General features: G+C 36.5%; 1 protein-coding gene across 4 annotated transcripts in view; it reads left to right on the top strand.

Moving 5' to 3' along the window:
- TRIM37 (tripartite motif containing 37) overlaps positions 1 to 22,462 on the top strand; it is a 114,374-nt gene extending 91,912 nt beyond the window's left edge. For 2 of the 4 annotated variants that reach the window (XM_020991856.2, XM_020991853.2), the window contains 8 exons: positions 443 to 640; positions 3,254 to 3,562; positions 7,431 to 7,562; positions 8,795 to 8,984; positions 10,927 to 11,045; positions 19,647 to 19,796; positions 21,147 to 21,224; positions 22,093 to 22,462. In XM_020991856.2, coding sequence (XP_020847515.1) covers positions 443 to 640; positions 3,254 to 3,562; positions 7,431 to 7,562; positions 8,795 to 8,984; positions 10,927 to 11,045; positions 19,647 to 19,796; positions 21,147 to 21,224; positions 22,093 to 22,268 — 1,352 coding nt within the window. In that variant the 3' untranslated portion in view covers positions 22,269 to 22,462. The remainder of the gene's footprint in view (positions 1 to 442; positions 641 to 3,253; positions 3,563 to 7,430; positions 7,563 to 8,794; positions 8,985 to 10,926; positions 11,046 to 19,646; positions 19,797 to 21,146; positions 21,225 to 22,092) is intronic. The other 2 variants (XM_020991854.2, XM_020991858.2) reach the window with 2 other exon arrangements.
- The last annotated feature ends 213 nt before the right edge of the window (positions 22,463 to 22,675 follow it).

The following is a 22,675-nucleotide window of genomic DNA, read 5'->3' as shown; positions in this document are numbered from 1 at the left end:
TGTAGTTACTACCCAACCTTACACTACCACTCAGCACCCTGGAGCCTGAGAGTTGTTTCAAATTATGCTTCCTTGATCTTTGCCAAGGTAGAGGAGCAAATCAAACATGAGAGGAGAGATAGGTAGTAGGAGAGGCTTTTTTGCCACCTTGGCCCTCTTATGTAAAGAAGCAGTGGTGGTACCTACTCTGATTGTTCACAGTTTCTTAGACTGGCAGTTACTGGCCTTGAGCATGGTGGGACTAATAAGCCTTGTGCTGGTCTCTGCTGATCTCTGACTTGTAGTCTAATGATGTATAGCATATATCACTATGGACAGAAGAGATGCTACTGAGAAGTGAACTGTGGGCATATATTCGCTAAAATGTAAACATTTATACTTCTGTTTTTAAAAAATAAACAGATTAGAAGTACCTGTTTCCCACTTTTTTTTTCTCTTGCAGGCAGTAGCCATGGTTATGCAAGTGCAAGCCGCAGAACTTCAAGGCGAGCTGGAAATACAGGGTCTGCAGCTAGTAGCAGTTTATTAGATATTGATCCCTTAATTTTAATACACTTGTTGGACCTTAAGGACCGGAGCAGTATGGAAAATTTATGGGGCTTACAGCCACGTCCACCTGCTTCACTGCTACAGTCCACAGGTAAGAAACAGCAACAATAAACCAAAACTTTTTTCATTATCTTTAACTTAATGTGAATAAGTTTAACTTTAATTGGTAGTGGAGAAGATCTCTGTGTGACAGACTTTTGCTCTTTTAAATATTAGCATGGGGAGAGATTTTAGTAACCCATCGACTTTTTTATATTAATATTACAACTTAAACTTTTATTCAGAGGTCTCCTTTAAATATCTTTGTGTACCAAAGTAAGTATAATGTTAAGTATGTTAATTTGTTTGTTAGTTAGATTCTCTGAGACTAACAAATCAATAATAAAAGTATTGTATACATTTCTGAGCTATTGTTTTGATGAGTTGGGTATGCTTTGCAAAATTTTCATAGGGTTGTAGGCCTAGAATAAACTTTATTAGGCCCTTCCAGGTGGGGTTTTATATAAATGTTTTACCAAATGATTGTTTATAGTAGGGGGTGGGGGTGGGAAGGGGAGAGAGAGAGAGAGAGAGAGAGAGAGAGAGAGAGAGAGAGAGAGAGAGAGAGAAGTGCTATAGTGTTGTTCTATGCTTATAAAGGTATTTTCCTTAAGAGTTATGTCTTTCAATAATGCAGCATTGTTCATAAAGGTTACTTGGACTCTTTCAGATTCAAGGAAACACTGTTGCATTTAATAACATAAATTTAATGGAATTAGTGTTTGTATGTGAAATTCCAGCTACCCAGAGCTCTTTGGGGGAGGGAGGTTATGAATCATTTTGGTAGCCAAATTTTCAGTGTAGATCACTTTTAAACACTAGTTTTAAAAAAAAATAGGTTTTCACCATTTTGCATAGCAATTTTTCTAAAATTAATCCAGAGTTTTCAACTTTCATAAATTATTCAGAACAAGCTTTAACTTTTTCTTAATGATTTGGGATCATGACCTCTTTCTCCCTTCCCCTTCCTCAACCTCTTGGTCACTTCTTTTAACCTCACATAGCACTTTGCTTCTCTTTCTACTCCTCTCTAATGTACTTTTCTTTTAATATTTTATACAGTAATTCTTTGTTTACTCTTTCCCTCTCTACTTGGTTGTAATGCCCCTCAAGGCAGTGTCCATGTCTCCTTTAATCTTTAGGTCCCAGGTCAGAGTTTTTCTATACACAGTAGATACTTGATGTAAATATTTGTTGCATTATTGCTGAATTGGGTGCTCTCTAAGGTAATTTGCAGCTCTTAATTCTATGATTCCATCATTTTTAAGCACTATTATTGTTGTGCTATAATATGGAAGGTATTTAAAGCCTACCAAAATATGTAGGGCAGTTTGCTTGTGTACTCACTCCAACACTAAATTTCTTTGAGTTTTTAGTTTCTTGTGTCATCTTTTTATGCTTTTTCTCTTTCCTTGATATGTTCGCTATCCCTTTTTGCTTCTCTCACTGTACCTCTCTGTCTAGCAGCTTTTCTCCCTTTCAAATTTTTTGGTTTCTAATCTCCTGAAAGCTTGCAGTGGCAAGGAGATTATGAACAAAAATGCATGTTCTTTCTTAAACTGTACTTATTTTAAAGATACTTGCATGGACTTTGACATAGCATCATGGGACTTAGGGCTGGAAATAACCTTATCTAATGTTTTGAGAATTTTTTTGCTGCATTCTTGATTCTTAGCTGCGTGGTACAGTTAAGTAGTGTAATACAGCCCAGGGGGAGCCAAGACTTGGGACCTAGTCCTGTCTCTGCTACTTGTTAACGATGGGCAAATCAGCTCACCTCTTAACGCCTATTTCCTTATCTACAAAATGAGGATAATAATGCTTGTGCTACCTGCAAATAATGTTTTATGAGGGGAATGCTTTATTAATAGTAAAATATTATATACATGTGAACTTCTATTGATAGGTAAAGTTGCTGGACAGGTTAAGATGTTACTAATATCATTAATTGACAGGGAACTAGTCCCTCATTTTGGGTCCCTTTGAAATCTGAAATCACAGGTTGTTGACTTAATAGAGTGGAACAGAAATAGTAGACCATCTGGTTGTGAAATAGCTCCATTTGTCATTTTAAAAACAAATGGCTGTTCAGTGTTTTTTCATTTTAAATCTTTGTGCTATTAAGATTGTGGTTAGTTCCCTTTGCTTTAGTTTTTCTTATTCTAGTGTTGAAGCAGAGTGTGTAAGTTAATATAGTCTCCATAGTATGAGTTCTTTTTTCTCAGAAGTTATCAAAAAGCTAATACAAGTTTCTTGTTACTTTAAATACTTTGAGCCAGACCTTTCATTACATTAATCACAATTTAAAAAAGAAAAATGATATACAGTGAACAGAACTAATTGCCAGATCCTAAATTTTATATTCGTAAGGAATTTCCACAGGTTAGTGTCCAGGAAATGTAGCTTTTAACTTCGCATTTTGGAATTTTCAAATTATGTTTAATTCAAACTGGAGAATCATAGGCTAATTTGAATGGTTGAGTTGAATATGGCTCAAATAGGCTGAAATGTGACTGTGTCTTTATCTTGATTTTCGTTGATGCAATTATGCATACTTTGTAACTGTGTATATTGTGACATGCAAAGGTCTGCGATATAGGATAGGAGGCAATTAAATGTATTATTAAAACTTAAGTTTTAAGGGAGCCTGTTTTTCTCCCTGAAGCCTCATATGCCAGAAAAGATAAAGATCAGAGGAGACAACAGGCAATGTGGAGAGTGCCTCCAGACTTGAAGATGCTAAAGAGACTCAAAACGCAAATGGCTGAAGTGAGAAGCAAGATGTCTGATGTAAAGAACCAACTATCAGAAGTAAGAAGCAGCAATGTTGGGTCCTGTGATGTCCAGCCCAACTCTTTTTCTGCTGATCAGATGTCTTTGGCTGCCTGTACAACAGAAAGCTGTGGCAAATTACAAGATCTGGGAATGGAACTTCTGACAAAGTCGTCAGTTACAAGTTGTTACATCAGGAACTGTAAGTGGGAAAGGAGCTTGTAATGCCATTTTCCTTTTGGTCAGTTTTGAAACTAAGGCATTAGAAGCACTGTCAGTAGAAAGAACCTAGGATGAGGAGTCGGGTATCTTGGGTTTGAACCCCATCCCCGACAGATGGTGCAGACCAGAGAGAGTAAGCAAGAAGCAAAATGAGCAGCAGGGTGGGGCTTCTCAAGACATTTAAGTCCTGGGTAGGTACTCACAAATCAGTGAGGTCTCCTCAGGGCAGAGTTATGCTTAGGTAGGAAAGGAAGCTATCATGGAGGTGGAGCAGATGGTGGAGTGAAGAGGAGGGGAATTATACACTATGTATAGTGAATTAGCAGTGGGAGAGGCTGAACCTGTAGCCCCACTGCAGAAGCCAGTTGTCCTTTATTTTCCTATTTAAAACATCTGAGAAATGATTGGCCTGTCTTGTTATGCAAATATTAATGCTGTTAAAGGTTATTGTACACCTTTATTCCGGGTCAGACACTATACCTTACCTTATCAGATCTGATTTTAGGAAAGAATGCTCCCTTTGTAAGCCATGCTGTTTCCAGGATCCCCATTGCCTACCCTCTTTTGTTTCCCATTATTTGTCTATGGGCCAGTAAACTGCTACCTGGGGCCCTGGTTAAGGGTAGCCCTATGTTTTAGTACTTTAAAAAGAACAGGAAATAACTGTCTCAGAACTCTTTGGGCATCTAAGGTGCTAGCTTCTCTCTGATAAAGGTAGCAACAAGAGAAAAACCTAGAGAGACACTTTTTTTTATTATTTTTTAAAATTTTATTTTAGACTCGAAACCAGAACACAAATACAGAAGAGAGGGGAAAAAATATAAACTTAAATATTGGAACTCAAATATAAAGTAAGAAAAGAAAAAAAAGGCATGTCATGTGCATAGCAGAACATAAGAGAAGATAAAAAATATATAATGGTAAATTTTCATTTCAAGAAAGCCTGTATGATAAATACTACATGTTGTGTTGAGAGCAGTCCGTCTTTTCTTTGCTTCCTTGTAAGTTTTTCTTTGTTCTCTGCTGTGCACTTTCTACTTTGTTCTTTTTCGACCTCCTCCCCACTGAAGTCTATAATTAAGTGCAGATATATTTCTAAATATAGATATATACATACGTATGTACACTTATATACATACATATATAGACATATACTTTCCCTAACAAATTCTACTCATGATCTTTGTTTTTATGTTTGTTCATATCTCTTGTTTTCTGTCCTCCTTGACTCCTCTACTTTACTTTTGCCTGTTACTTTGCCTTCCTATTACTTAGCCTGCCCCCCTCAAAGGATCCCTCCCGGATCTATCCTCCCATTCCCATAAATCTAAACACCCATATATAACCTGTTCCCTCATCCCTCACCCTCGCTTCTAGAGATCCCTCCCTTATCCTCTCCCCCCTCTCTATCCCCTTACTGTTATATTTCTTCTGAATTTAGAAGACCTTTTTACTGTTAGATATCTATATCTATATCTATATCTATATCTATATCTATATCTATATCTATATCTGTATCTATGTATGTGTTGTTCTCTCTTAAACCCATTCCCGATGAAGGTAGGTTACCAGAACTACCAGCCCTCCTCCATTTCCTCTGTGTCATTCTTCCTCTTGCACCTCAATTGTATAAAATGATTACTCTTTTTAGCTGTTCCTAAATGGCTTTACTTTTTAAAGTCGTATCACACTCAGATCTACCCCAGTCTTTCTTATGAACTACCGAATTACTGATGACTGATCTTAAACATAACGTTTTACATTTTACATACATAAAAGGTAAACAGTCTGTCCTTTTGAATCCCTTGTGATCAGTTTTTGGTATGTACCTTATGTTTCTCTTGGCTCTTATATGTCAAATCTTCTGTTAAGTTCAGGTTTGTTTTTTTTTTTAACAAAGTCCTGAAAGTCTGACAGTTGATCAAAGGTTCATTTTTTTTTCCATTCAGGATTATGCTTAGCTTTGCTGGGTATGATATTTTTGGCCAGAACCCCAGTTCTTTTGCTTTTCAATATACAGTGTTACAAGACCTTCAGTCCTTTAGTGTCACTGTTGCTAGGTCTTGTGTGATTCTAATTGTGGCACCATTATATTTAAATTGTTTTTTTCTTGTTGCTCTTAATATTTTCTCCATGAACTGGGGGTTTTGGAATTTGACTATAATATTCCTATGAGTTTTCCTCATAGGATTTCTTTCAAGTAGTGATTGATGGATTTTTTTCTATTTCTGCTTTCCTCCCTTGTTCTAATGCTTCAAGACAGTTTTCTGTAATTACTTCTTATATTATTGTATCAAGATTCTTTTTTTTTGACCATAGCTTTCAGGTAGTCCGATTGTTCTTATGTTTTCTCTTCTTGATTTATTCTCCAGATCAGTTGTTTTTCTTATAAAATATTTTACTTTCTCTTCTATTTTTTCATTCTTTATATGTTGTTTAATTTTTTTTGATCTCTTACAACTTTGCCAGCTTTGCCTTGCCCAATTCTAATTTTCAAAGTGTCAATTTTTTTCTTTAAGATTCTGGATCTCCTTTTCTAATTGGTTGACTTTCTTTTCATAGTTGTCTTGTTTTTCTTGGATTGCTCTTATTTATTTATTTTTTAGTTTTTCCTCAGTCTCTCTCATTTGATTTTTGAAGTCTTTTTTAAGTTCTTCTGTAAATTCTTTTTGGGCAGGTAACCATTTGACGTTAGTCTTTTGGGGTAGAAGAGGGTTTCTTTGCTTCAATATCCTCCTCTGAAGATGAACTGTGGTCTTCTCTATTCCCATAATTTTCTATAGTTGGGGTCTTTCTCCTTTGCCTGTGCACTTTTTTGTAGTGATAGCTTAATTTTTGTAATCACCTATAGTGCTGAGGCATGGGGGATAGTGCCTCTTGCCCCAGTTCTTCTCTCTAGTCTGGAACCAAAGCCAAACCTCCAGCCTCCTGTAAGTGCCCACACCAGGAGTGTTCCACCCCAAGGAACACTTTTTTAAAACCATCCAAGCAACCATTAGCTATAATAAATGAGTTCCTTTCATCCATCCTCCCTTTCCTTCAGTCTTTCAGATTATCTAATTCTTTTCCCTTTTCAGTGGATTTTCAACTCAATAGTCATAATGTTTTTCAGTGACTCTTATGAGAGGTGTATGACTTTAATAAAAGCAACAGTGAACTTGTCTCTATGATCCAGGGTGTTTACACAGAACTATCCTTCTTATTTGCTTTCAATTATAGATTACCTTGTTTTAAGTTTCATCTGCATGTCAAAGGCTCAGCCCAGTTCTAGATGCCTTATTAGGAAAGAATTTGAAGTTTTTGTCCTCATTAAAGAACCATTTTTCTTATAATGGAGTAAGTTCAGTTTTTCAAGATAGTTTATCTCGGGGATGTTGGCCAAATTTTCACTTGAGGAAATCATTTCAGTAGAAGGATACATAAAATTTTAAAAGTAGGATGGGCTTTTGGAGATCATCTAGTCCAAGCATCTCATTATACAGTTGAGGAAAGTGAGGCCCAGAGAAATGATGGGATTTGCCCAGAATCAAACAGGACTAGAACCCATTTCTTCCAATTCCATTGTTCTTTCCACTATAACAAGTATCTCTACTTCAGAGGACAATGATTTCTCATTTTTTTCCCCTCATTAATTCCATTTCTTTTTTTATAAGCTGAGTTGATGATAGCTCAAACTCATTTGAGTCTCCTATCTGGAAGGGTTCTTAGAATACTCCTTTGTAAATCATTAAGGAACAGAAATTCTTTCTTTGGGAGACAGCAGTTGGAACCTTATCTGCAGAGGATACCTTGCCGAGACAGTATTTCATATCTTGTATACAAAAAAGAATATTAAAATGTCTTTTCAGCTACAAATAAGAAAAGTAGTTCTCCCAAACCTCCCCGATCCGGTACAGCTGGAAGTTTGTCACTAAGAAGAGCAGTAGATTGTGGGGAAAACAATCATCGCCCAAAGGGAGACTGTCAGACTTCCTCTGAAGGTAAATCAGAAATGCTCAGGTAGATATAGATAGTGAATGTTGATATGTTTTTATTGCTGGACCTACAGAGACACAAAAAAATTGTGTTGAAATGCGTAATTCATTGTAAAGCATTAAGCACCTACTATATGCAAAGCAAAATGCCTCAACTTTGGGGGTATAAAAGTATATATGACACAGTTTCTGCTTTCAAGAAATTTTATTTTATTCTTTAAATAGCTGTTGAAACATGATGTAATTTGAAAAGTTGGCAGCTTTAGCATTGATCTGATTTCATTAAAAATTGGTAACTGCTACTTGTTGAACAAGAATCTTCTGACACTAATGTTAACTGGTTATCTTTAGTCTTAGAGGAGGAAGCCATTTATATATTCCAAACCTTTACCTTGAATCTATATGAAAACATTATGTTTTAGGTATGATTCTCTAAAGCAGCAGGTTTTGGAGTTTTGTTTCTGCATTTGGCTTCATTTTTATAGGTGAAATTAGCCTACTAACATTCAAGGTTATGATGTAAGGGAGAAAGACAACTATACATTTAAATAAGTAACAAAGGAGAAAGATTCATGAGAGGTGAGGTTGAAAGAAAAGGTCAGGCAAACTTCTGTGAAGAATTTAATGGAGAAGTGACTACTCATATTTGGGGGAGAGGCAGGGAAAGCTTCCAGGAGGAGGTGGCATCAGAATTGGGCCTTTAAGCAGGAAGAGGGATGTCAGTGAATAGAAACCTGGGTAAAGGAGTCCATTCCATTCACAGGGATTCACAGGGAATGAGCAAAGGCATAGAAACAGGGGCAAGTAGGAAGAAAATAAGAGATGGAGAATTAGTCCAGTTTGATTGTGAGGTAGATTATGTGAATAGAAATTCTATTTTGTGAGAGTGTTCAGAGAGGTTAGAGCCATATTATGTGCTTGAGATTTACACACTTTATTCAGTAGGCATTGAATAAGCCACCAAAGATTTTTTAAAGTATTTTATCCTGTTGTTTTTGTACAGTTGCTAATAATCAGTATATGCTTTTTGAAAAGAAGATAACAATAATTTAAGTACAAGCTGGGTCATGTTAGTTCATTAATATGCTTTTTCATTATTTCTAAACAGTAAAATATTTCAAATTTGGGAATCTTATGTAGATAAGTTGAGTGGATGCTTAAAAGAAGTTTTAATGCCTGTATTTTCAGGAGATAGTTGATTTTACTACAATAAACCTATGAACATTCCTTTTCTTAAGGGTGCCCTGGAAGCTCACAGTCCAGTAGCAGACATAGCCCACCCCGGGCCTTGACTCATGGCAACATCTGTGAGGTACTGACCAAAACAGAAGACAGACAGTGTGAAGTTTTGGATCCAGATGTCCTGATTGTGGCAGGTTTAAATGGCTTACCTGTTATGGAGAAGACAAGAAAAATGGTCACATTGGGGTAAATTTAAGATCCTTTTTGTTCATGTGATTCATAGAATTATTTTTGTTATCCCTTTAAATATTTTGCTTCTTAATATATGCTTATCATATTTTACAAATTAAACTTCCCATTTTCTCAACTGTGTAAGAAGAGAAATAGAAAAAAATTATATACCTGAAAAGTTTTTAGAACTTCTCTTTCCTGATTTTGACTAGAAAAAAGACAGTAGTAAATGTGGAAGGAAGCAAAAGGTATTCATATCGGGGATCAAATTAAAGCCCATGTACAGTAATAGTTAATGGGAGTGAGGTTTTTTGGTTTTGGTTTTTTGTTGGGTTTTTTTGCCAGCTTCTTTATTGCTATTGTATGCTTTTTAGTAAGGCTATGATCTTTTATATCTCATAAGACTTTACATTTGTTTAGGTTCAGTGAAGACCCTCTAACAATTTGGTTTCTGTTTTTATTTTCCCATAAAGGATATAGAGTTAGAATTTCCAAAATGTTAAGTATGCATTGCTTAATTCCATTTATCCCTCTTCGGATGTTACAAATTCAGATGCTGGGACTGTCAATTTAGCCTTCCATCCTTTCAGGACTGATTCATTAAATAATGAATGAGACATTAATATCTATTTGCTTTTCTACTCTGCATGGATATAGAAGAAATTTTTAAATAATAAAAACAGCCTTTTCTGGATCTGCTTGGAAAGATCCTTGAATTAGGTTTAGAGACATTCCTTAAGAAGTTCTGTACAATCAATTTAAAATAATTAACAGGTTGGATAATTATGGAAGTGGCTTGGTTATGTTACACCACATATGGTTTATTCTTTAGTTCAGTATAAGCTGCTTAGTAAACATTTTATGGTGACTGAACATTGTCTTGCCATCCATTTTATCTAGTCAGTTTTCAATGCACCCTCCTTTTGCTTTAGGATAAATCTGGCTGTTTAAGAGGTTATTTTTAATCTGGTGTGTTAAATTGTAGGGGAGGTGTGTGTTCTTTACTGCCTAAACAAATGCTTCGGGCTTATTCCCTAAGGATTTGAATAGAGTGATATTATATTATTGTGCTACTCGATATATGTAGTTCATTAACTCACTTGGTGAGAGCAAATAAATCTAAAGTTATAAATTCAGTCCTTGTGTTGGCTAGGTGTCTTTTCCAAAGACAAGTACTTTTAACCTAGCATCAATGCAAGTCTGTTTCCACTCTGAGGAAAACAACTCTGCATGTTTGATTTTACCCTACATGGGTTAGGTCAACGATGTTATTTCTGTATTTTAAAAAAGGACCAGCACATTATTATGTAAGTACATCTGATAGTGATGATTTAATCTATGCTAGTAAATATCCACAGATAATCTGCTGCCTCTAGTTTACAGTAATTCATTAGTGTTTAGATATTATCTACATTTTGCACTTTATTTCTTATTTTACACATTACATATAAATGTGAATGATTTGTTAGCCAAGTCAGTGGTATAGACAATATCAGAATACTATGTGATACTATTCTTTAGGCCTGGCTGTTATACTTTTCCAATTAGGAGGCTTCTGCAAATAATTTTAAATAAAATATTTAAAAGGTAGAAATCATACTAAAGTTCCGTAAGTCATACTAAGTCAATGCTGAATTTTAATTATTTATGTCTAGATTTGTAAAGAGTATAATGGATGAAAGTTCTATGTAAACCTTAGTTTAATGCACAAGATGATAGGATCATAGATTTAAAACTGAAAGGGACCTTAGAGATCATCAGGTCCAACCCCTTCATTTTACACATGTGAACACTGAGGCCTAGAGAGGTTCAGTGACTTCCTCAGTGTCATATGTGTGTGTGTTTGTGTATAAAATATACCTGATATGAATGAATTATAAGAAATGATGCTACTTATTGTCATAGACTTTTAAATACAGAAATATAATAAAATTATCTCTCTTTACCATATTCCAAGGTCTAATGCTAAAGGTTGTCGCATAGAAGGGACCCCAATAGCTGATATGGAAAACAATTCTGAAACTGGGGAGTTACAAGCCATACTTCCTGAAGGGGCTTCAGCTGTGCCTGAAGAAGGTAAATAAAAGTTGAAGTCATAATAATTATGTCTAGAAAGTAGTACTGAGAGGGTAGTTTCTTAAAGTGCTTACTTTATGAGGAATCTTTAATGTAAGGCAACCTTCAGTCTGAGCATAACATTTTGTTTTATGGATTTGATATTTGCTAATTAAGCACAAAACATCACAAATTTTTTTAGAGAGGTTATGCATATCCTACAGAAAGAGGTATTATGTATTAAGTAGGTAAAGTGACATTGACTTTAAGTCTTTTATAATGCATATAGTCTACTGTGTGTTGAAAATGTACATAAGTTAATAGAAAAGTCAACCTTAATTTTTTTGTGTGTACTTTTGAAAAATAGCACAGATTGCTTTGTTCTCATTTTTTGTGTGAACAGAGTTTTTTAGGATTCAGAAAGTCTCAACTCATAACAGACTGCTTCTCTGTTAAGCCACATTTGGTTATAGTTGTAAGTACTTCTTTAAGTAGATAAGTTCATTGTTCTCTACTTGTCTGAGGCACAGAAGACATTTTGTAGTTCTCTTCGATCAGATGGTATCTGTGCGGAAGTGTTGATTTCCCCTTGCTATGTCCTTTAGAAGTTAAAGGGAAAAAAAGGATGTTGACTTTCTTATTGATATTTGACATAAAAGAAGTTCGTTTCTTCCTTAAAGTCTGCCGCCTTCCACCTCTGCACTCATTTGAATTTCAATGACTGATGAATTGTAGTTCAAAGCCTATATTAGGATGCCAGCATTCATCTCTAGCTGCCGTGTGCAACATTGTGTAGGTGTTGGCATTTGCAGGAAGGTCTTTCTGTTACAGAAGGCTAAAAATGTCTTCAGTCTTAGTACCAATGCCGCGCGCTCCTGTAGGTGCCGCACTATGCCAGGAGAAAGGATTAATTGGGAAATGTTTCTAAAAGGACAGACACAGAAACCTGCAGGGCTTACTTGCATTATTGCCTCTTGTTGGTTAAATGATATTTGAAAATGCTATTGCATTGTTTTGGGTTTTTTTGTAGTATATGTTTTAGGTTACATATATAGCTTGTCTATTAATGTCTACCTCTTATAAGTTAAATTCTGATTATTTAAGTAATTAGAGTAAAATTTAATTAGAAGTTGCCACTGCAAGTGAGGCATACACAACAGAAGATTTTAGACTTAAAATTTATTTGAGAGAAAATAAATTATTTTAAAATGTGAATAACACTGATATAATTATCAAATTTAGCGTTGAGGGGGACTTTGGGAGCTACCTAGTTCAACCAGTCCCTTAATTTAGTAGTATTTTGCCTTTCATGAACTGCAAAAAAAATTTTTTTTATTAATTCATTTTGATTTATCAACAGTCACTTTCATAAGCTTTTGATGTTTAAATTTTTCTCTCCCTGCCTCACCACCTCCCTCCCCAAGATGCAGGTCAGTCTGATGTAGGGTATACATATACATTCCTATTAAACATATTTTCACATTGGTGATGTTGTAAGGAAGAATTAGAACTAATAGGAGGAACCACAAGAAAGAAAAAACAAAACAAAACAAGAGAAAAAAATAGCAAATAGTATGCTTTGATCTGCATTCAAACTCCATAGTTCTTTCTTTCGATGTGAATAGCATTTTCTATCATCAGACCTTTGGAGATGTCTTAGGTCCTTGCATTGCTGAGAAGAGCTAAGTCTATCAGAGTTAGTCATCGCACAATGTGGCTGTTACTGTGTACAGTGTTCTCCTGATTCTGCTCACTTCACTCAGCATCAGTCCATGCAAGTCTTTCCAGGTTTCAGAAATAATTTTCTTAACCACATTTGGGGCTAACTTTACAGTTTAGCTCTTTGAAAGTATTAAAATGTGCAAGGGGAATAAGAGGGTCTTTATAAATAGGACCTTTTAGTGCATCCCACCTCCATGTTGGGGCAGCTAGGTGGTATGGTAGGTAGAGCACCGGGCCTGGAGTCAGGAGGACCTGAGTTTGCAAATTCAGCTTCAGATGCTTACTAGCTGTGTGACCCTTGCCAAGTCACTTAACCCTGTCTGCCTCAGTTTCCTCATCTGTAAAATGAGCTGGAGAAGGAAATGGCAAACTGCTCCAGTATCTCTGCCAAGAAAACCCCAAATGGGGTCACGGAGAGTCAGACAGGACTGAAATGACTGAACAGCAGCAACAACAACAACCAACTCCATTTCATGGTACATGATATGGGGAGATCGCTGTTTTCATCAAGTTCTTACATTCCTTGAAGTTGCCATATAAATGCAAAACAATTCCACACTATCAGGACATTAGAAAAATACTTGGGGCAGCTAGGTGGCACAGTGGATAGAGCACCGGCCCTGAATTCAGGAGGACCTGAGTTCAAATCCGGCCTCAGACACATAACATTTACTAGCTGTGTGACTCTGGGTAAGTCACTTAACCCCATTGCCTAACACCTCCCCCCCCCAATACTTGGATTAATTTGCCAATACCTAAGCAATTTGCATATAGCTGAAGTCCCAGAAAAGGTTCTGGGAGGAAAGAAAGGGCCTTGTGTGGCTGGTAGGAGGGAAGAGTTTAGAGGAAAAGGAGCTTTTGTCCCCCTTGGATTTTGTTGTTTTTGTTTTGCTTGAAAGAGAAGTCTTGAGCCTCAGTACCAGCCACGGGTATCATTCTGCTCTTGGCTGGAGCCACCTTGGAAGAAACCTTGATATTCCATGTCTTTAAGGCTTCCTGGCAAGTTTAGTCAGTTCCTGTTGTATCTGAGTGTGGAGAAAACAAAGCTCTTTCTTTGAGTAAAATACATCAGAAGAATTTTCTGTGTGAGAGATCACTGTAGTGTGCTGACAGTAGCCCTGGAGAGGAAAATCAGCCTTTGTGATGTTCCAGAGGACAGCTGTTGTTGGTACTCGCTGGGAAGCCAGGAACTGTTGTGTTCATTAGTTTGAGCCTAAATGAAATGTAACTTTTACCTTAAACCTGTCAACATTCACTGGTGTGGGGAACTTTGTCTGAAACTTCCATTTTGATGGCCTCACACAGAAAATGATGGTGTTTTTTCTCCTGGAAAACAAATGAACTCTGGAGTTACTAGTATTAGGGCAATTTTTTGATTGTTTTATCTAAAAATGGAAAGACTGTTCTAATTGAGCTCAAACCAGAATAGCACAGATTCTTTGAGTTAGCACAATGATACTTAAAACTCCTCTCTCAGGAGTTGGCCATTTGACTATTAGACCTCCTTCCTGGCAGCATAGTAGGGACTAGATGCCAGGAACTGCTGAATTTTTCTGCACTGTTTGCGTTTGTGTTGACACCTGGTATAAGAAAGGCATAAAAATGCCTACGTTGTGCCTAGCACCCTTCCTTGTCTTCTTTCTTTACTGCTTACTATGTCTTCTTTCTTGCTAAATTTACCTGGCTCTCATTCTCACTGGAAAATAACCAATACCTGACCCCAGAAATCTGAATGTGAAAATGTCTATCAAGCTCTAGTAGGATAATGGAAGTTAGTGTAGTTCCAGGTATCTATGATAAATGAGTTCTTCTTTAAAACCTGGTATTAATTCCTCACACAAAGCAAGTAGCTAATAGCTTATATGTGTATAGTCTTTTAAGAATTGCAAAGCAGTTCATACACATCTTACTTGATTCACACAATTACTCTTCAAGATAGGTGCTGTTATTATTTCTATTTTACAGATGAGGAAACAGAGAGTGGTAGAGGGAACATGATCTGGCTAGGTCTGTATAGCTAGTACGTTACAAAGGCAAGATCAAAATCCAGGTTCATTGTCTGTTCCCTACACTGTGCTGTTATTCCACTGGGCCATGCTGCCTTTCTATAAATATAGTAAATTTTTATTATATTTTTTACTTTAGTATAATTTTTACTATAAATTGAGAAAGTATTTGTTGCATGGTTGGTTTGGAAACACACTTTGCTACTGTGGGTGAATAGGCAATGTATGTTCATTAAGTAGAAAATCAATCCTGATCATCTTTTTATGATCATATCTTCTGGGGAAAGGGCTGACTGTTTGAAAAAAAGATTTGTGGTTTTTAGAACAGCATTGCTTGCCATTTATTTAATGTGATGATTATGTAGTACTACGTAGAGAGATAAGAGAAAGGGAAGAAAGACTATTGAACTAGAAATCAAAATCCCAACAGTCCCTTAAATTTGTCCAGCCAGTATATTCATGGAAAATAATTTATACCTAAAATGCTAAACCCTCAAAATGACCGTTAAAATCCTGAGTAACAGTACTGTAAAAGAACACAAGATGGAGACAGAACTCTGAAAAAGGAGATAACTTTTTTTCCTTTAGAATGAGAGGAATTATTCTGCAAACTGTTAGTTTGCTTTTTTCCTTTAGAATGAGAGGAATTATTCTGCAAACTGTTAGTTTGCTTTTCAGAAAAGAGCATTTTAACAATTTAATCCACTTACAAGTCAGTAGGAATCAAAATATTTTCTTTGGTAATTTTAGCTATCTCTTTCCTCCCCCCGCCTCCTCCCCCATCATGTTTTAATTTAATTTTTTAAACCAAAATATTTGTTTAAATGTTTAATGAAAATATAACTATTAATAAATGAGTTAGATCTTTTGTTTGGGAAAAGATTAAGGCTGTGTTTTCACCATTGTAGCCAAACTAAATAAGTCATTTTATTTGTGTATGGAATTTCTTAAGAAATGCTGTATTTTTCTAGGACTCCCTGAGATAAAATTAGGACAAGAAGTAGAGCAAAATAGATGAGTTAATTGGCTTTTCTTGGCCTTCTGGAAGACACACCTCCACTTGGAGTACCCTTCCTCCATTTGCCTTCCCATTCTTCCCGTCACCTAGCCAGCCTGTCACAGAGCTCGTCTAGGACAGCTGGGTGGTGGGAAGATCTCCTTGCCACCTTCTTCTTTCCCTTCCCCTTTCTGTACCTCCTCTGGCTTCCCAGAACCCATCTGGGCTGCTTTACTGCTCACAGGCTTGGGTGAGATGGGAGTCACAAACTTTTTTCACTTCCATAAGATGGAGGACCATCAGGCCTTACCATATGCCCTGTCACTGCTTCCTGAGATCCTCCTCACCTTAGTGTTTGCTTTGCCTCTGTGACAGGTATTCTAAACTTGAGGTTCATAAACTTGTTATTTTAATATTTTGTTAATTTTATCAAAAATTAATTATAATTAAATTGATATTTGTTAATATTAATATTTCATTATAATTTGGTTTCTTTGTTATCTTGTATATTTTATTTATGCATTTACCAGCTTTCTGAGAGCAAGTCCATAGGCTGTATCAGACTGTGAAAGATGTATATGATGCAGAAAAGGTTAAGAACCTTTACTGTGTGTCCTTGCAAACTCTGCTACTGTTATCCAGCATTGATGCAACCTTGCTATTCATCTCATGCCTGCACCCTCAGGACTTCTGGGCCTTTCCATCTGCCTTGGAGCTGAACTTTTTCTTTATTGTATTCTCTTTCCATTTAGGGGGTCAGCTCCTTGAAAGTAGAGACTATCTCACTTTGTGTGTATTCCCAGGACTTAGTACTAATTACATTTATAATTCAGGGTTGGTTCAATATTAAGAAAACTGTAAACATAGTTGACCATATTAATAACAAGAACAAAAATCATATCAACAGATGCAGAAAAAACTTTTGACAAACTATCCAATTCTCAAAATATAAAATAAAGAAAAAAGCAAAATAAAAATGAAATGTGAATAAAGGATATGGAATCAGGAAAAAAACACATAGTAAGCATTTAACAAATGCTTTTTCATTCATTCATTGTTTCAGAGATTTACTATTACCTTGAATAGATTAGATATTTCAGGTTAAAAAGCTGTTCATTGACATTAGTTATTGTGAATTAGAATTTCAAAACCTTTGAAAATTATTAGGGAAGCTTTTTTTTGGTTTTGTTTTGCTTGAGGGTTCTGTAACCTTCAGAAAAACAAGTTTAGTATGATTGTAGAGGATTAGCTATATCTCTTTTCATAAAATAGAATCATAGAATTGTGAGGGACCTTAGAGATCATGTGATCCAGTGGTTTCCAACTTTTTCAAGTAGGACAGCTTCTTTTTAATGTCGTATTTCATAGACAAACCCCACCCCCAAGGTAATAGTTTGATTAGCATCCATTGATTGAGAAAATACATATTGACAAAAGACTACTATGAATTCAGTAAGAGTTTTAAATCAAGTTTTTATTTTGTTCGTCTCAGCAGCATCTATATACATTTGAAAAATGAGATTACAAGTATGTGGAAGACATTCACTCTATAAAAGGGATGTTTCTTCATTTCCTAAGGTCATAGATTTGTAATCGGAAGGGATTTTGGATAGTTTTTCTAGTCCGGTCGACTCATGTTACAGACAAAGAAACTGATGCCCAGAAAGGGAAAGTGACTTTCCCCAGTTCACACAGGTAGCAAGTGATATGCATGCTGGATATTTTTTTTATTAATTGATTAATTTATTTGTAGTTTTCAACATTCACTTTCATAAGATTTTGAGTTCTAAATTTTCTCCCTCTTCACAAGACAGCATGCAATCTGACATAGGGTCCTCATATACATTCATATTAAACATACTTTCACATTAGTCATGTTGTAAAGAACGATTAGAACCAATGGGAGGAACCATAAGAGAGAAGAAACAAATAAAAAAAAAAGAGCCAATAGTATGCTTCGATCTGCATTGAGTCTCCTTGGTTCTTTTTCTGGATGTGGACAGCATTTTCCATCATGAGTCTTTTGGAGTTGTCTTAGATCATTGCGTTGCTCAGAAGAGCTAAGTCTAACAAAGTCAGTCATTGCATAATATTGCTGTTACTCTGTACAGTGTTCTCCTGGTTCTGCTTACTTTACTCACATGCTGGGTATTTTGCTGGAGCTAAATAAAGAGAAAGGTTACAATGTGTGGTGAGTAAATGTAATAAAGGTAGATTGAAGTACAGACTCCAGTACAGATCTGTTTATTAACAGTGACATGTACAACCATGAACGAAGTTCCTCTGCAACTATGAAACCCTATAATGTAGTTTCTGCTAATATTGTTTTCATTGAGTGAATTGATGAATGGTGTTAGGCATTCCCAGTTCCTCTCTGTACTTAGTTCCCATGATCTACTCCTCCATTTGAGCTAAACAAAGAGATGGTCATATCCTTGATTCTTCTGTTACTCACAAATGTCCTTACATGAACAGGGAACTTTAAAAATCTGTTTATAATCTTTTATCATTCTGTCTCTTTCTCTATCTTAAGGCCCCTAACATTGTTCTTTGTCCTCACCCCTCTGTTGCTTTTACCAACCCTGGATTACTCCTACCATCTGCCTCCTTGACTCCTATTTAAAATATCCTCTTGAATAAAGCTTGAGAATATCATGAAGTCATACTGATTGGGTCCCCTATAAATTTATGTTATTTAATCTCAACTGGACCCTCACTGAAGTAAGGCTATCATTCTAATCTTTCTTAATTGAATCCTGTTCTCCACAGTTGCTGTTCCAAACTTTTTTCCTTTTTGCTCAAGCTTCCCCTGGCATCCCTTCTCAGTTCCTTTCATAAACATCTTGTCTCATACTTTGCCTGAAAATTTGAGGCTGTTTGCTGAGAGCTCCCCCTTCTCTTTTCCTCCCTCCTCAGAAGGACTTCTTTCCTCCTGACGTTGACTTTTTCCTCTACTATTTCTTTCTTGACTCCAATCTCAGATGAAGAAGTGGCTTGGAGGTAGACATTCTTGCTAAATGTAATCCCTCTACACCCTTGTTCATATTCACTCCTGACTTCTCCTGAAGATTGTTCCCACTATAATCCCCCGTTCTTTCTCTTATCTTCAATCTCTCCTTTTCATGCTGCCTACCAACATGTCTATGTCTCCCATATTCTCCCCCTGCCCCCCGAGGCAATCACAGTTAAGTGACTTGCCCAGAGTCACACAGATAGTAAGGCCAGATTTGAACTCAGATCCTCTTGATTTCAAGGGTGTTGCTCTATCCGCTGTGCCTCCCCCTAGCTGCCCCTCCCCCATTCTTAAATAGCCCTCACTTTTCAGTCCCTCTCCTTTTTGACCTCTTTGCAGCATTTGACAGTGTTGATCACCTTACCTCCTGGTGATGCAGTCACAGATCCAGATGTTTGAATGTGTCGTAGTACAGTCTTATAACAGATTCATTAACTAAATCCCTTAGATGGAGTAGGTAATTGACTCAGAGTAGAAGTAGACCAAACTGTATTGTGTCATAGTTGTGGCATACCATGGTTTATGTGTTTTTGTTTTATGTTTTGGTTCATGGTTTAAAAATTTAGACAAAAAAGGCACAGTGGATTGAGCACTGGACCTGGAGTCAGAAAGGCCTAAGTTCAACTCCTTCCTCAGGCAACAGTTGTATGACCCTAGGCAAGTCATCTAACTTCTGTCTGCCTCAATTTCCTCATCTGTAAAAGGGGGATAATAATAGCACCTTTCTGTGAAGGTTATTGTGAGGATAAATTGAATTGATATTTAAAAAGTATTTTACACGCCTGAAAGATGATATATAAATGCTAGCTCTTTATGATCATCATCATCATCATCATAAAATGTACATGAGGTTTGTTGCTAGTTTTATTTTTCTCCACTTTCAGCAGTTCTCTGTCAGAAGCATGTTCTTCGGCTCCTGCCAGGAATGAGCAGTGATAGTGATGTTGAGTGTGACACTGAAAATGAAGAGCAGGAAGAGAATGCTCCTTTGGATGGATTTAATGACTCCTTCATGGGACAGCCCTCAGGGGAAGGTAGAGCTGCTTCACAGGGGAAGCTTCGTTCTTTCTAAGGAAGAGGGAGACCATCTCTTGTTTCTCTCTGAGGGCTCTATTAACCTGAATGCCATGCAGTTTTCATGAGTGAAGAAGGAAGGTTAAGCTGCTAAAAATATTGGGGTGGTGGAGGCTGCTCTGTTGGTTACCCAGCCTGGTACTTGCTGAATTGAATATGTGGTGGGGGTTTTTAAATACAGGATTCAGATACATAGCTCCTTGTTGAGAGATAGTTTTAGCCTTTTGTGCTATGACTTTCAATGTATAAATCACATAGTATAAGGCTAAGAGGCTGTTTTCATAGGTTAGCTATTGAATAGTCTGCTGAGAAGTTATAGAAGCTGAAATCCTTGGGTTAAGACAAAGTTTGTAAGTATTGTTGAAAATAACCAAAATCATACAAGGAATTTTATAAATAATCTCTATGTACTTTTAGGAGTCCTTACTATTATAGCACTGTTGAGTTTCTCTTAGCCAGGTTAATATTTATATTTTATTGACCTTATATTCTGTTCTTCTTTCTCCCGATACAGGATGAAGTGTTTGATTATTTTATGCATTTAAGCCACCTCTTTTTTTCATCTGGGTTGGGAACTCCTGGAAGGGAAACTCCTCCCACACATAAATTGTACTATTCAGAGAAAGTTGCTTAGTGGCCCTAAGAGGTTAAATCACTTGCGCTTCGTGATGCATTGTGTCAGGAGCAGGACTTTAGACCAAGTCTTCTTTATTGCAGCCCAATCTAATAAGCATTTGTTAAGTTTCTACTTTGTGTAAGGCCCTGTAGTCCTCTATCTGTTCTGCCATGCTGTCTGTCAAGACAATTCAGTTAATTTTAATATCTTTCCAATATCTTCATCTCCTTTTTAAGATTTGCTTTTTCTTTTTAATCTTAACCACATATTCCAGTTATCCTGGAGGTGTCTTTGTGGCATCAACAAAAGTAGTGTTCTCAATGTGAGCTGATGATCATGTGATATGCAGATGTTTAAAAATTATGTTCCCTTGAGTCAAGATGTCTTTTAATTCTCATCATGTTTAGTAAATTTGAATCCCTTTACCTTCCTCCCAAGCTTCCCAGTGCCCACAGGACGGGAAAAAGTGGCAGGAGAATAAATAGAATCCAAAGGTCCATTTTTCCCACTGTGCTTCTGGCTTCTCCCCCCTCCCCCTGTGGCTGCAAGGAGCTCAGGTCACAGATTTCCAAGGGTGGAGTCAGTCATCTAGTACATTTTGAATACTTTGACATCACCTATAGCCAACTTAAGTGTTCAGAAAAATGCATTTTCCTGTTTTAAAATTTTTCTATACCTTTTACTTTTATCTTAGATACATGTTCCAGTTTTCCTGAAGGTGATCAGATAGCCCTGAAGACCTCAGTTTCACTACTGGCGAGAGCAGTGGAAGGTAATTGCCAAACCAAGGCCATTGGCTTTGAGCTAACATGACCCTGAAATTTGCAGTAGATGGTGGCTGAAGTTTCTCATCAGAGCCAGGAATGATCACATGTGACCTTTGTTTGCTGCCATTCCTTCCACCTGCAATATTTTTCCTGAAACCGTGACAGAAGGTTGTGGATTGAGTGCACACTGGAGAGAAGAATCTGTATCAGAAGAGTTCTATGTGTAACACAATAATAGAGTAGTTCTAGACAATAAATAACCTGCATTCACAAAAGGCAGTTTTTCTACAAGTGAAAGAGAGATAAATTGCCAGAAATTTACTTCTATCTTCCTGACTTGTTTAGTGCATGCACTCATTAACCAACTTGGTGTTGATACCGTCTGTTTGGTGTTCTCTTCAGTATCTGAGTTTAGATGACCACCTTCCTACTGATGGCATTTAATCAGCAGTTTATTCATGCATGTTGTTTAGTGACCAAGAAAAAATTACTTAAGAATAGATTTTTGTGCTATGGGCTTTGTATGTGAATAAGTGATATAACCCTAACCATCCTCTGATGGGGCACATTGACTGATAGGAGCTAATTGATTTCATTTGAAAATGCAGATGCCCTAATTTAGTTGCGCAAAATGATTCCATTGTGCAACTTTTTCCACAGGTCATTTTTAACCTCTTGGAGAATTAGGCAAATTTGAGAAAATTCTACTCTTAGAGAAGATTCTACTCATGGTTCCTACTCTTTTAAGTGTTGAACCCTTGTCAGAATATTCAGGCAATTCGATTTCTTTTGTCTCTTAAGATGTTTAGCAGATATTGAGGGAGTATCCCTGACTCTCACTATTTTTATTAATTTAACTTAATTTTTCTATAGGTTCAGAAATGTTAATGATTCACATGAAAGTTTCAAAACCTAGTGTAACTGAGTTTTCTTCCTTTCCTCGTTTTTTGGACCAATTTGGAGAGAAAGTAATTGCCAAACTTATCCTTGAGGGATGGCATTTGTATTTGAGCTGCTACATTGACTGTGAAAACTACATTGAAAATTAAGTAACAGGCTACTGAAAAGGATAAATAACTGTATATAAATGTTTGAAGGGAAGACTTTTAATCTGCCCATGTTTTATCTAATGAAAATTGCTTTTTTTGTGTCTTGATTTTTTTGGTGTTAAGTGTTATCATTCATGGTTCTTGTTCAAAACAGTTTGCACTTTTCGTTAATAAAATCATCTTGGGAAAATGTAGTACTTATGGTTATTGAAGAAGTCAGAAGGCATATTCTGTTCTAGTCACCTGGATTGAAAGCTTCTTCACTTGGTAAATGTTGGGTAAGCACATGGGGAGGTGAGGAGTATTTTCTAAGTCTTTGTGATGTAGCCACTTACTACCAGGGTCTCTTTGAGCTAGGTATAGACAGTCTAGACATTATAATCCTAAGACCTGGTAGTTACTCATTG

This window comes from Phascolarctos cinereus, unplaced genomic scaffold (genome assembly GCF_003287225.1).
Source record: "Phascolarctos cinereus isolate Bilbo 61053 unplaced genomic scaffold, phaCin_HiC Scaffold_5;HRSCAF=322, whole genome shotgun sequence".
In the NCBI taxonomy this organism is placed as follows: Eukaryota; Metazoa; Chordata; class Mammalia; order Diprotodontia; family Phascolarctidae; genus Phascolarctos; species Phascolarctos cinereus.
Note: the sequence above shows the minus strand (reverse complement) of the source record. Positions and strands in the feature narration are given on the sequence as shown.